At 36.9% G+C, this 13,090-nt stretch overlaps 1 protein-coding gene across 4 annotated transcripts in view; it reads left to right on the forward strand.

The window, feature by feature from the left end:
* PREX2 (phosphatidylinositol-3,4,5-trisphosphate dependent Rac exchange factor 2) overlaps window positions 1-13,090 on the forward strand; it is a 283,235-nt gene that overhangs the window by 53,300 nt on the left and 216,845 nt on the right. For all 4 annotated transcript variants that reach the window (XM_005563489.5, XM_045398356.3, XM_065519321.2 and 1 more), the window contains exons 2-4: window positions 6,206-6,277; window positions 7,949-8,071; window positions 10,435-10,539. In XM_005563489.5, coding sequence (XP_005563546.1) covers window positions 6,206-6,277; window positions 7,949-8,071; window positions 10,435-10,539 — 300 coding nt within the window. The remainder of the gene's footprint in view (window positions 1-6,205; window positions 6,278-7,948; window positions 8,072-10,434; window positions 10,540-13,090) is intronic.

Below are 13,090 nucleotides of genomic sequence, written 5' to 3' on the forward strand. Positions count from 1 at the left end.
TAGGCCCTGTGTCAATTTTCTTCAAGTGTTTGAAGAGAGGCTGTAATTATTGACTTTTATATGAATACTACTATTTTTTTAAAATGTTAGCAATTGAATCAATTTTTTTTTGTTTGTTTGTTTTGGAGACAGGGTCTTGCTCTCTTCCCCAGGCTGGAGTGCAGTGGCGTGATCTCGGCTCACTGCAAGCTCCGCCTCCCGGGTTCACGCCATTCTCCTGCCTCAGCCTCCCGAGTGGCTGGGACTACAGGCACCCGCCACCATGCCCGGCTGATTTTTTTGTATTTTTGGTAGAGACGGGGTTTCACCATGGTCTCGATCTCTTGACCTCCTGATCTGCCCAAAAGTGCTGGGATTACAGGCATGAGCCATTGCACCAGGCCTGAATCAATGTTTTAACCACATAGTGCTGTGTTAAAATCTACCTGTACTCCTGTACTGCTTTCGACCTCTGCTTTAGACCAACTCATTGCTTTAGGCCAGTGGAAGCAAAATATCCTGTTAAAATAATAATTTTATAGGCTGAGGTGTGAGATGAGTTTGTGGGAGTCAAGACTGCAGAAACAAACTGGAAGTTAAACGCAACAACAAAATTAAACATTTAAGAAATTAACAAAAAAACACACTTAAGAAAAGGTGGCATTTATTATAGTATTTCACTGCAGCCATCTCACTAACTTTCACCTTTGATTTTAGTAATTTTATGCGTAACTGTAATTCTATCAATAATGGTCCTGATTTCTGTTTCTTCTTCTGTTCAGTTTTACTCTTGACTGTCCTGTCACCCAAGTATTAAATATCTTCACAACTATGTACCTTGTATGTAATGTACCCATCATATGCTGACAAATGATGAATTATTTCCCCTGAAAATTCCTGAAGAACGCAGTTCTTTCATATTTATTTTTTGTCATATTGAGGTCAAATAGAATACACTATAACAATGTGGTAGTTATCTTCACATCTTGGTCAAGTTCCAGCCAAGGGAGGTTTTTATTTTTATTTTTTGATTTGGATGGTATAATGAAAAATTATCTTCACCTAAGCTCTGAGATGATAGTGATGTTCATTTTGAATTAATAATTGGTCTGAAAAAGAGTAAAACATCTTTTGGTGGGAAGTTGAGCAGATATTAGACTCTCAATAACTGACACAAAAAATCCTTTTGTTTCTGAATCGCAAGGAAACAGCAACAATCAAGAGGCTTTCACTGGGGATTTAGACATGCTGTTTGGGAATCACTGCAATCTCTTTAGGCATTTATTTAAGTAATCCAGGTGTGGGATATTTTAAAGATTTGTAGAGTGATAGATGCCCACGAGGCTGAGTCTTAGATACTACTGAACTACTAACAAGTGATTTATTATTCTGTAAGTTTTTGGAGTTTTGTGTGGATTGAATGTTGTCATGGAAGTTTAGGGACAAACCCCGATCTATTTCAAAGATGGAAAGATGCTGCTCATATTCTGTAGGAACAAAGTAACATCATTTTATAATTATCGTTCATTGTATCCAAGTGGGAAAGAGATTACTAGACATCCTGTGAGCACAGGACAGTCCTTCACTACAAAGGTTTTAATTTAAATAAAGGTTTAATCTAGCTCCAAATGTCAATAATATCAAGACTGATAAACCACATCATATGGTGATAGAAGAGGAAAAGATTATGTGCTATCTTATATTCCAAGTTGTTAATGAATATTTGGGAAGTTAATACACTAGGGAAATTAATGGAATGCAGTCTGGTGGTCTTCATAAATGAAAACCATTGAGTTAAGAACAAAAGTCGTCAGTCTTTGCAGAAGTTTATTGAGCACTTACCAAGTGCCAGATGTTGCTGTAGATGCTGGGGATGTCCCAGGGGACAAAGCAGATAGGCTCTGCGTTCATGAAGCTCCCATCCAAATGTGGGAGACGGACAGTAAACAAATATATAAAATGATCCTGTCCTTGTGCCTTTTGTCTTCCCCATCTCCACACTGTCTCCAATGGACTAGGGCTGGTCATTTCTTCTCTCTCTATATGCTTTCCCTGAGTTACATCTTTGTGTCAGTGACAATCAGGGCTTTTTACTGTAAGCCCTGATCCCTCCCTTAGAACTTCACATTGGAATGGCTAACCCCCTACTCATGATCTCCACACTGGCGCCCAATAGAAATCTGAGACCCAACAGGTCCAGAACAAACTCTGATTCTCCCACCCCAAAACCTTCTTCACTTTCAGTCTTCTCCATTCCAGTGATGCTAGTACCAACCAGGTGTTCATGCAAACCCAAATGACAAACTTCTTTCGTTTATTAGGACCAGACAAAGCCCTTATCTTCCAAAGAACTGTGATGTGATAATATTGTTTTAAGTTGAAGGGTAAAAGGAAAATATTTACCCTTATTGTTTTTTTCTCGTTTCTTTTCATGAAATTAGTACAGTCTTTTTTCCTGCAATGGTGGGGTCCTTCTTAAATTTTTCCCATTTCACCTTTATATACACAATTTGTCTATCTGTATCCATATTAAATAGCCAAATCTTTAAGGTGACAGGGTGCTGCTAAATAGTCTACATTCAGGATTTTGAATGTAGAATATTTGTTGGAGTAATAAGGTTTAGTGCTGTATGATACGAAATTCAGATTGGCATTGGGTATCTAGAATTAAAAGTATAAATTGTTAAAATCTGCAGGACTTTTGAGAGTGATCTGTGTGTGCCTGGACTGATGAAAAGAGTGGAAAGGGCAAAAATATGTTGAAAGAAATCATTTTGTATGTTGAAATCATAACATAGGAAAATGCATTCTGAGAATGAAGCCCATGGTGAGCTTTGCTTTACTTTTCAACTAGCAACAGCACAAATGGGCAGACACGGATAAGGGAGATTGCTGTCCTCTTCCTATTTCATCTTAATGAGTTTCTTTCTTCTGATTCTTGATAGCAAATTGGTGACATTTTTAGCTTTATTAAACTTTAATTGGTGGATAATATTTATCATATGCATTTACCAAAAATACAAGATAATATGGAGCAAGTTAAAGAGAAAATAAAGAGTACTCTGGGAAAAAGCCCATGACTAGAGTGAAATCTAGGAATATTTTTCGTGGAGCCATTGTTAGAGGAATTCTGGTGAACGGAGCACATGCTCACACACATGCAAGCTGAAAGGTCCTCGGAGAGGGATCTACGAGAGCCTCACTTCCTCTGAACGCAACTTAGCCTGTCTTTGACTCATCTGTGTTGTGTCTGCGTCTCCCTACCCTTCAGAGATTATTGCGACCAGTTAAATGCAGCCTTGACTGTGATTTTCATGGGTGGGAGGCGTGTCCTCTGCAGGGTACCGGCATTCCAAGTTGTTGGGTGAGAGTATGTTGTATAGAAACAACCACTGTTTGACATTGAGTTGAAAGTCAAAGTGAAACAAGTAAATCCGATATTCCTATTAAGACTCATTTATTTCTCAAAGTCTGCTTTTTTTTTTTTTTTTTTTTTTAGTCTTTGAAAGAATAAACATAAAGAAATGTTCATCAGAAGATGATCTCTGGACCAACTACATCAGAATCACCTAGAGGTCCTGCTCAAAATGCAGATTTCTGGGTCCTAAATTAATCTGCTGAGTCAGACCTCTGGGGATAGGAATCTGCATTTGGAAGAAACTCTCCAAGTCTTAAACACAAGAAAAAATTTGAAACCCACTAGCATAAAAAGCTATTTTCCACAGCTTGATTTCAAATATATGTGTGTCAAGATGAATATTATCTGATTCTGATGAAATTTTGGACAAGTGGGAATGAATGCAGAGATAAAACAATGTATAGAATCCTTCATGTATTTTTGTGACTAGGCTACTGATGCTTCCTTGATTGATACAAGAAGGATTAAATGTGCCAATTAACAGAGTCTGAAAGGGCACTATAGAGACTGGTTGTTAAAGGGTGATTTTGAAATTACCTATTTATTCCTAGCTTTAGGAAGGAAGATTGAAACCTCTTATAAAAAGTGTCAAACAGTTTTCATGATTTTGCGTTCTCAGCAAACATCTAAAATCTGCCTTCACTGTTGTATAAAATGAGGACCTTGGGAAAAAGAAATGCTTGATCAGAAATGCTAACAAGTTCCAGATTTCCTTCCATACACAGTTAAACAAAAAGTTCCATATTGTCATGGAGGATAAGAAGATAAAAAATCAGATAAAGACATGGTTTACTTTCTTAGTTTGTATGTTCCCTTCTAACTCATATTTTGATTCATTGTTACTGCTTCCTCACTTTAATTTATCCATTTCAGAATGTGACTGAGTTCAGTTTATGAAGAAAAGGTTTATAAATGTAGAGGTGAAGTTTAAGCTTTGCTTGCACGAGAGGTTACCTGTTTACTGTGTGGTCAATGCGAAATGTAAACTATGTAAGCTAGGCAAATAAACCACCATGTTATTTTAAGAGTAAACGGAATGATATAAAGAACATTTTTGCAATGAGTATGTGGAAAATATTCAAGAAAAACAAAACTAAATCAAAAAATTAAACATAATAATACTAATAACCTGAGCACTTAAAGTTAGAAAATTCTAATTTTTTTCACCAATTATCATTAATTTCAGATAAGAGTTCAAAAATTATATCACTTGTTCCCAATAGACAAATTGGAGTGACATCCAATACATATTCATTTTATTTATTTCAGCTGATGTTGAAGAATTGAGGCTGTTCCTTCTGCTCTGACATGGTAGTTACGGAATCTGAAACATGAACTGGTTGAATCAGGAATAAATGTGGTTCTGCAGTTCATGCTAGGAGTGAGATCTTGTGGCTCACTTGGTTTATTTTAAATAGTCTTGTTCCTCTTTTGATATAAGTTATAAGATGCTTATACCTAAAAACTACAAAAATTAGAAAGTGTACAAAGGTCAATTTCCTATTACCTAACATGAACTACCCATTGCATTTTGGGAAATGCACCTGCTGTTTTCTCAATATTATCACACACCGATATTACCCATTTGTATATCTGTATATATTCTTATGCATCTGCATATATGTATGTATGTAGCAAATATGCCAATTAATAATTTTTTTTCAACAGACAACATTTTATAGACATCTGTCATATACACATGTACGTGTATATATAGTTTTCATCACATTCCATTTATGATTGCACTTTTGCTATAGTAGTCTATAATTTGAATATATCATAATATGTTTAATGACTCTTTTATTGATGGTCATTTCGATTGTTTCCAATTTTTCCACTTTGGTAATAAATACAATGAATCCCCTTGTTTGAATATTTTTCATAGAACAAAGTCCTAGGTAGTATTGCTGGGTCAAGAAAATGCCCATTTATTTTTATTTTTATCTTTTGAGAAAGGATCTTACTCTGTCACCCAGGCTGGAGTACAGTGGTGAGTGTGATCATGGCTCCCTGCAGCCTCAAACTCCTGGGCTCAAGTGATCCTCCCGTCTCAGTCTCTTAAGTAACTAGGACTACAGATGTGCGCCACCACACCTAGCAAACTTTAACAATCTTTGTAAAGACAAGGTCTTGCTGTGTTGCCGAGGCTGACCTCAAACTCCTGGCCTTAAAGGATCCTGCCTGGGACTCCCAAAGCACTAGGATTATAGATGTGAGCCACCATACTGGCTGGAAATACCCATTTAAAATTTTGAGATATGTTGTCAAGTTGCCCTCTGAAATGTTGTACCATTTTTTTTTTAAGTGTTTTTAATTTTTATTTCTCTGTTAGGTAATGATGCCATACATCTATTAACATGTTTGGCAATTGTGGATATCTTCTTTTTTTTTTTTCTTTTTTAAAAAAAATTATTATTATTATACTTTAAGTTCTAGGGTACATGTGCATAACGTGCAGGTTTGTTACATATGTATACTTGTGCCATGTTGGTGTGCTACACCAATCAACTCGTCAGCACCCATCAACTCGTCATTTACATCAGGTATAACTCCCAATGCAATCCCTCCCCCTTCCCCCCTCCCCGTGATAGGCCCCGGTGTGTGATGTTCCCCTTCCCCAGTCCAAGTGATCTCATTGTTCAGTTCCCACCTATGAGTGAGAACATGTGGTGTTTGGTTTTCTGTTCTTGTGATAGTTTGCTAAGAATGATGGTTTCCAGCTGCATCCATGTCCCTACAAAGGACACAAACTCATCCTTTTTTATGGCTGCATATGTTAACTTCATAATGTCTTCTTGTTTCATGCAGGCATTCTTACACCGAATGAACCAGTGTGCGGCATCAAAAGTTGACAAAAATGTGACAGAAGAAACAGTGAAGGTGAGGAGGTACAATTGGCCCTCAACCTGAGCATGAGTTTCCTACAGATAAATTTTTCTGGTGCCAGGGTACTTCATGGTACTTCACAGCCCTTCAGTTGATCGACAGTTCCACTACAAGTTGCTGTGCCCATCAGTTGTATTGGTAATAATTTTAAAAAGGAGAAACAGGGCTTAGGAAAAGAGATGGGAGATTAAGAGGAGGACAGAAAAGTCATAGAGTTTTTATTTTTTTTATTATTTATTTATTTATTTATTTTTACCAAGGCCTTGGGAACATTTGAACAGAGGAAGAAAAATAAATTGGAGGTGGCTGGGTGTGGTGGCTTACACCTGTAATCCCAGCACTTTGGGAGGCCAAGGTGGGAGGATCACACAAGGTCAGGAGTTCAAAACCAGCCTGACCAACATGGAGAAACCCTGTCTCTACTAAAAATACAAAATTAGCCAGCCGTGGTGGTGCATGCCTCTAATCCTAGCTACTCTGGAGGCTGCGGCAGGAGAATCACTTGAAGCCGGGAGGCGGAGGTGGTGATGAGCTGAGATTGCGCCATTGCATTCCAGCCTGGGCAACAAGAGCGAGACTCTGTCTCTAAATAAATAAATAAATAGGAGGCTAAGAACCTCAATGTCTTTGAGAAGAAGGGAACTGAGCCATATAAGAGGATTGTTAGAGGTGGCTCAGGAAGGCAGGGTGTGGGCAAATATGACTTCCAGTCTCTGTGATCACTAAAGAACAAAAGATTTCAATGGTTCACTCCACATAATATCCTTAATTCAGAAACAGATGTATAGTCATTTCTTTTAAACTGCAAGGAAGGAAAATTGTGAACAGTTTTGAAAAAAAAAGATAGTGAATGAAAATTAATTATACTATAATGATTATTCATTTAAATTTTATGTACTATTCCTGATATTTATGATGCTAACTTACTGTTTTATTTTGCTGGAAATACAGAACATTCTAAGGATTTTTAAAGGTTCTTCTGACTCTATTTCCCCATGAGTAAAATGACTAACTTTTAACTTTTCCTCCCAGGAGAATATTTTAGTTAGCTTGCTTTTGATTGTAAGCTGAAGAAACCTTTTACTCAAATTGAATTGAAGACACTTTGGCTTACATATCAGGGACTCCAGACAGAGGAGAAGGTTTAGCACCTGTGACCCAGGAGGCCAGCAAGGTCACTACATCCTCTCCAGCTAATCACTGCCACCCAGGTTATCAGCTTTGTGCTCAAGCTGGCTCTTCCTGTGGCTGCAGAATGACTCTGCAAGCTGTCCCAGGTTTTACTTCTACATGTGGCACCTTCCAGAGGGTAAAAAGGACTGTCCATTCTGGTGTGCCCTTCTTAGTAACGTAGATGCCTTCCCCAGAAAAGCCTGCTGGCAACTCTGCTGGTTTCCATGCAGCCCAACCTTGAGAAGGGAGAGGGATACCTGGCTTGGATTGGGCAACCGAGGCCTTGCCCTGAGAGCCAGCCATGGGCTCATGGTTCCCAGAGTTGTGTCAGCAGCGTGGAGGGGACGTCCAGACAAAATTGAGGCTCTGCTGGCAAGGTGGGAGGAAGGCATGGATGTGCAGTTTTCGGGTTGGAGACAGAATACTATACTATCATAGACTTAAAAAAATTGCTTCACTACTGAGCTTACTTACACATTTGTGTATTTGCAGATGTTGTTCTCAAACATTGAAGACATCCTTGCAGTACATAAAGAATTCTTAAAAGTCGTGGAAGAATGCTTACACCCCGAACCTAATGCTCAACAAGAAGTGGGAACCTGCTTTCTTCACTTTGTAGGATAAATTTCTGTTTATTTTTAAAGTTCTTTTCCCCTAGATTTTAAGATTTAGCTCTTGGCATAGCGGTATGTGTGCATTCAGTATTAGAAGTAAAATCTGACACCAAAAGTTTGGGGTCTTTTAAGGCCAATGAAATCTTCCACTTAGAGCCAGAAAAGGGGAGAGTGCCTCACATCATCCATTTTACTGAAGAATAAACAGCCTTTTCTTTTCCCCGACAAGTTAGTTCTTCGCATCCTCTGTAGCTTTGAATTCTAATGAATATTCAGGCTGTTCATAATGAATGAATTTTTATGTTTCTCTCAAACATAGAGCATTTTTCTTTTGAGGCAGAAAATCCTCACTCCTATAATGGCATGATGAGCCTTTTATTAGTCAGAATGTTCCCTTGTTAATCAACTTGTGACAAACCTGGAGTTGAATAAACCCAGTAGCAGGAATTTTCCCCAAGGATGGTTTCTCAGAAGATTGTACTGAGCAGTGCAGACGCAATAACCAGCCAGCATTCAGTTGTTTCAAATTACACATCCTGTGCCTATATGATCATTTTCATCTCTTTATATATAATGCCTGAAATTATTTATGCAATTAATTTGCAAAATAAAAAGACACCTGTGTAGTGAAAATTGTTTTCAAAACTAAAGGGCATTCACACCCAAAAAAAAAAAAAAAAAAAAAAAAAAAAAAAAAAAAAGAGAGAGAGTGCTGATATTTATACCATTGCGTTGATGCTAATTTTGAGAATACCAGTATAAATCCATGTATTTATCAAAATGCTAGACAATTAATGTTTTGTTTAAAAATGTGTAAGAGTATTTAGTCATAGAAATCAAATTTTGTGTGTTCTAAATTTTCCATCTAGTCTTTTAGAAAGATTTTGATAGTAGTTTCAAAATCTGTCTTTATGTAGTGAGCAAGCTCTATGTTCTTTTTATAATCAGAAAATATGTCATAACAATAATTATATTAAAAGGAGAGGCTCATGGGGTATAGGAAGATCAAGCTGTGTTTTTCTTGGGCACAGCTGGAAGCCACGGGTGTTTGTGTCCACTCACTTAAGCCTGCTTTCTTTCACGAAAGAATCAAAAGAATCAGAATCTTCTGCCAGCTGGAGTAGTTGCTATCTCAGTCCAGGGCTGTGCCTGGGAATCTTGCACCCCTGACATCCATTTCCTTAGTAACACTTTATGAATCTGTCATCCCTGAATTTAGCTAAACTATTTCTGAAGTTTATTTTATTTTTCTGGCTCGTATCATTTCTTGAGATAAGTGATTCAATACATTTTCTGCTGGTTAGAGAAAGTAGCACTGAATGTTTCTCAATGCGTGCCTTTAAAATTTCAGTGGGCACCCTTTTGTTCTAATATTTGATCAATACATTTGTTGTGTCTTTCTTTTATTGGTACTCTTTTGATGATAAGGCACTTTGAGAAAATCTTACAAATAGAAGGGAGCTTAGAGATCATGATGGTACAAATCCTCTTGTTTTAAAAGAATATCTCCTATTTATCTATGAAGGCTGTTTATTTTGTTCCTACTTTAGTGACAGCTCTGTTAGAAAATCTCCATGATGATCCAAAATCTGCCCATCACTGCCCTTGCAACATCCACCTAAAGGTCCTAGTTTTATATTTGGAGCTACATAGGACTGTCAGTCCTTTACAACATAACGCTGTTTGAAAGTGTTTGTGATTTCCTGACTTTTCTATACCTACAAATATGACTCTCTGAAACAACCTCTCAGACGTGGTGTCTTCAGGGTCTGTCATTCTCTTAGTTGCTTGTTGCTAGATATTCTTCAGGTTGTTACTCTCTTAAGCACAACTGTCTAGACTGGTGTATATGAACCACAGGGTCCTGTGTTTCTCTATTTCTATATGATCTGGCACTTGCTTTTGCCTTCACCTAAATGGCTTTCTTCCCTCTCCCTGCCTAGGAATCATGAATTTATATACCTGGACCTTGCTCAGATTGATTGACCTTTCTTCTGCATACAGTCCTTATTCAGTTTTCATAAATAACAGCAAGAATATGTATGTAATTTCTTCCTCTTTTAAAGCTATAACTGAATCCTCATGACAAAGCTCAGCCCTCTCTTTTCTGTGCTTTGCCACCCTTTGGTTCATTTGTCCACTTGAATTCCTCACGATAGAGTATAACTGACATATGTCTATCTCCCTTTTTAGGCTGTTCTTCATGGGCCAGGGAAAATAAATAAAATTTATATATAGCTGTATACACGCAGTATAGCTCTTAAAACGTAGTAAGCACTCTGAAGCTTCTTTATGCATATCACATAGGTTAAAATTGCAGAATGCTGAATCAAATGACTAATTTATTTTTACATGAATTCACAGAAAGACAAGTTTCGTATCTATGATGAATATTGTAGTAACCATGAGAAGGCACAAAAATTACTTCTTGAACTCAACAAAATAAGAACAATCCGGACATTTCTTTTGGTAAGTGTATATTTATGTGTTACTGTATGTTGATATGTGTTGTTAGGTCCAGTGAGAACCAAGGAATAGCATCAATATGGTGTAAAAATCTGTGGGATACCTCTGTTAGCATCCCCAGGTGAGGAAGCAAGAGTCCTTTGATAAAAATAAAAGAGAGCTGGGATCAGCTTGTGTTTGGGGAAGTACCACTAATGCCCCCTCGTGGTTGATAATGAATTATCTGTGAGACCCCACAGGTTCCTAGTGAGAGAGGCTTCTGCCAGAGTTCATCACTGCTTTATAGCCCCAGTTCCGTAGGGCGTCCTTTACTTCCGCTGAGAGAGCTGTAAGTAGGGCAGTAACAGGAAGGAAGCAAATCGTGGATATGGTAGAAAATAAGTGTAAAATTTAACCTTTCTCCTACATACATTTCTTATTTTGTTTTCATAAAAACAACAAAAATATGTGTTTAATTTCTTTAGCTTAGCACAAATAAATGCGTATTTTGACTGTCATGGGCAAACTAATCGCTAGTGAAGAGCAGATTATAATTGTGCGATTCAGTGATATTGAGCAGAGTGTGGAGTTGTACAGCCATCCCCCAAATTCAGTTTTAGATCATTGTTGTCACCTCGGAAACACCTCCATGTCCCTTTCCAGCCTATCTCTGTTCCCACCATTAGCACCAGGCACACACTGATTTGTTTTCATCCCTATAGATTGCCTTTTCTGGAGATTTTATGTAAGTGGAATCATACAATGCAATCTTTTGTGCCTGACTTCTTTCACTTAGTAAAATGTTTTCAAAGTTCATTCTTGCTATAGAATGTATCCATTTTCATTCTTTTTTTTTTTTTTTTTTTTTTTTTTGAGACAGAGTCTGGCTCTGTCGCCCAGGCTGGAGTGCAATGGCGCGATCTCGGCTCACTGCAAGCTCCGCCTCCCGGGTTCACGCCATTCTCCTGCCTCAGCCTCCCGAGTAGCTGGGACTACAGGCGCCCGCCACCTCGCCTGGGTAGTTTTTGTATTTTTTAGTAGAGACGGGGTTTCACCGTGTTAGCCAGGACCATTTTCATTCATTTTAATTGCAAAATACTGTTCTATTGTATGGATATGCTGTATTTTGTTCATCTGTTTGCCAGTTAATGAAAATTGGGTCTGGATACAGTTTGGGCTCCTATAAATAATGCTGTTACGAGCATTTATGTTCAAGTATTTGAATGGACATAATGTTTTTATTCTTTTGGGTGACATTAAAAGTGGAATTGATGCCTGTGTTGTATGATAAGCTCATGTTTAACTAATTAAGAAACTGCCAAACTATTTGTCATTGTGACTGTGCCGTATTTACTGGCAATGCATGAGGATTCCAGTTTCTCTATATCTTTGCCAACACTTGGCATTTTCAGTTTTTCTGATTATAGCCGTGCTAGTGGGTGTGTAGTGCTATCTCATGATAGTTTAAATTTGTATTTTGCCAGTGACTAATTAAGCATGCTTTCATGTGCTTATTAACTCTTCATGTCTTGTTTAGTGAAATGTTTATTCAAATCTTTTACCCATTTAAAAATTGGGATGTTTGTTTTATATTGAGCTATAAATGTTTGTTTTTTCAGAGCTAAGTCCTATGTCAGATATATAATATGCAAATATTTCCTCCCAGTGTTGTCTGTTCGCTTTTAAAATATCATCTTTTTAAAATCAGAAGTTTTAAATTTTGATGAAGTCTAATTTATTACATTTTTTTTTCTGTTATGACCATGCTTTTATTGTCATATGTGAGAAATCTGTATTCGGGTCTTGTACTTACTTTTTTTCCCTTTGTTTTTCCCCTTTTGATGCTATTGTGATTGAAATTATCTTAATGTCATTTTAAAATTGTTCATTGCTAATATATAGAAATTTAATTGGCTTTTGTTTATTGATCTTGTGTCCTGCGATCTAAATTTATGTATTTGTTAAGTAGTTCTTTTGTAGCTTGTTTAGGGTATTTTGCATATAGGATCAATTATCTGATAATAAAGATGATTTTACTCCTTCCTTTCCATTGTGGATGAATTATTTTTTTTTCTTGCCTTATTGCACTGGCTGGAACCTTCAGTATAGTGTTGAATAAAAGTGGTAAGAGTGGGTACCCCTGTCATATTTCTAATCTCAGTAGGAAAACATTTAGTCCTTCTGCATTAAGTATGATGTTTGCTATCGATTTTTTTGGTAGATGTTCTTTCTTATGTTGGATAACTTTTATTATATTTCTAGTTCATATTATAAGATGTGAATAATAATATTCATATATATTGACAATGCTATGAATTATATGCATTGACAATGCTATGAATGACTATTCATATTATTCATATTGTTTAATGATCCAATTATTGAGAATGAGATATTGAAATCTCCATGTATAATTAAATTATCTATTTTACGCTTTAATTCTGTCCATTTTTGTTTGCTGTATTTTGGGACTCTGTTAGATATGCACACATTCATAATTGTTATATTCATATTTCTATTTATCATCATGAGGTCTTCTTTGTCCCTGTGGTATTTCCTCTGTTAAAGTCTATTT

The sequence above is a fragment of the Macaca fascicularis genome, chromosome 8, assembly GCF_037993035.2.
Source record: "Macaca fascicularis isolate 582-1 chromosome 8, T2T-MFA8v1.1".
Taxonomy (NCBI): domain Eukaryota; kingdom Metazoa; phylum Chordata; class Mammalia; order Primates; family Cercopithecidae; genus Macaca; species Macaca fascicularis.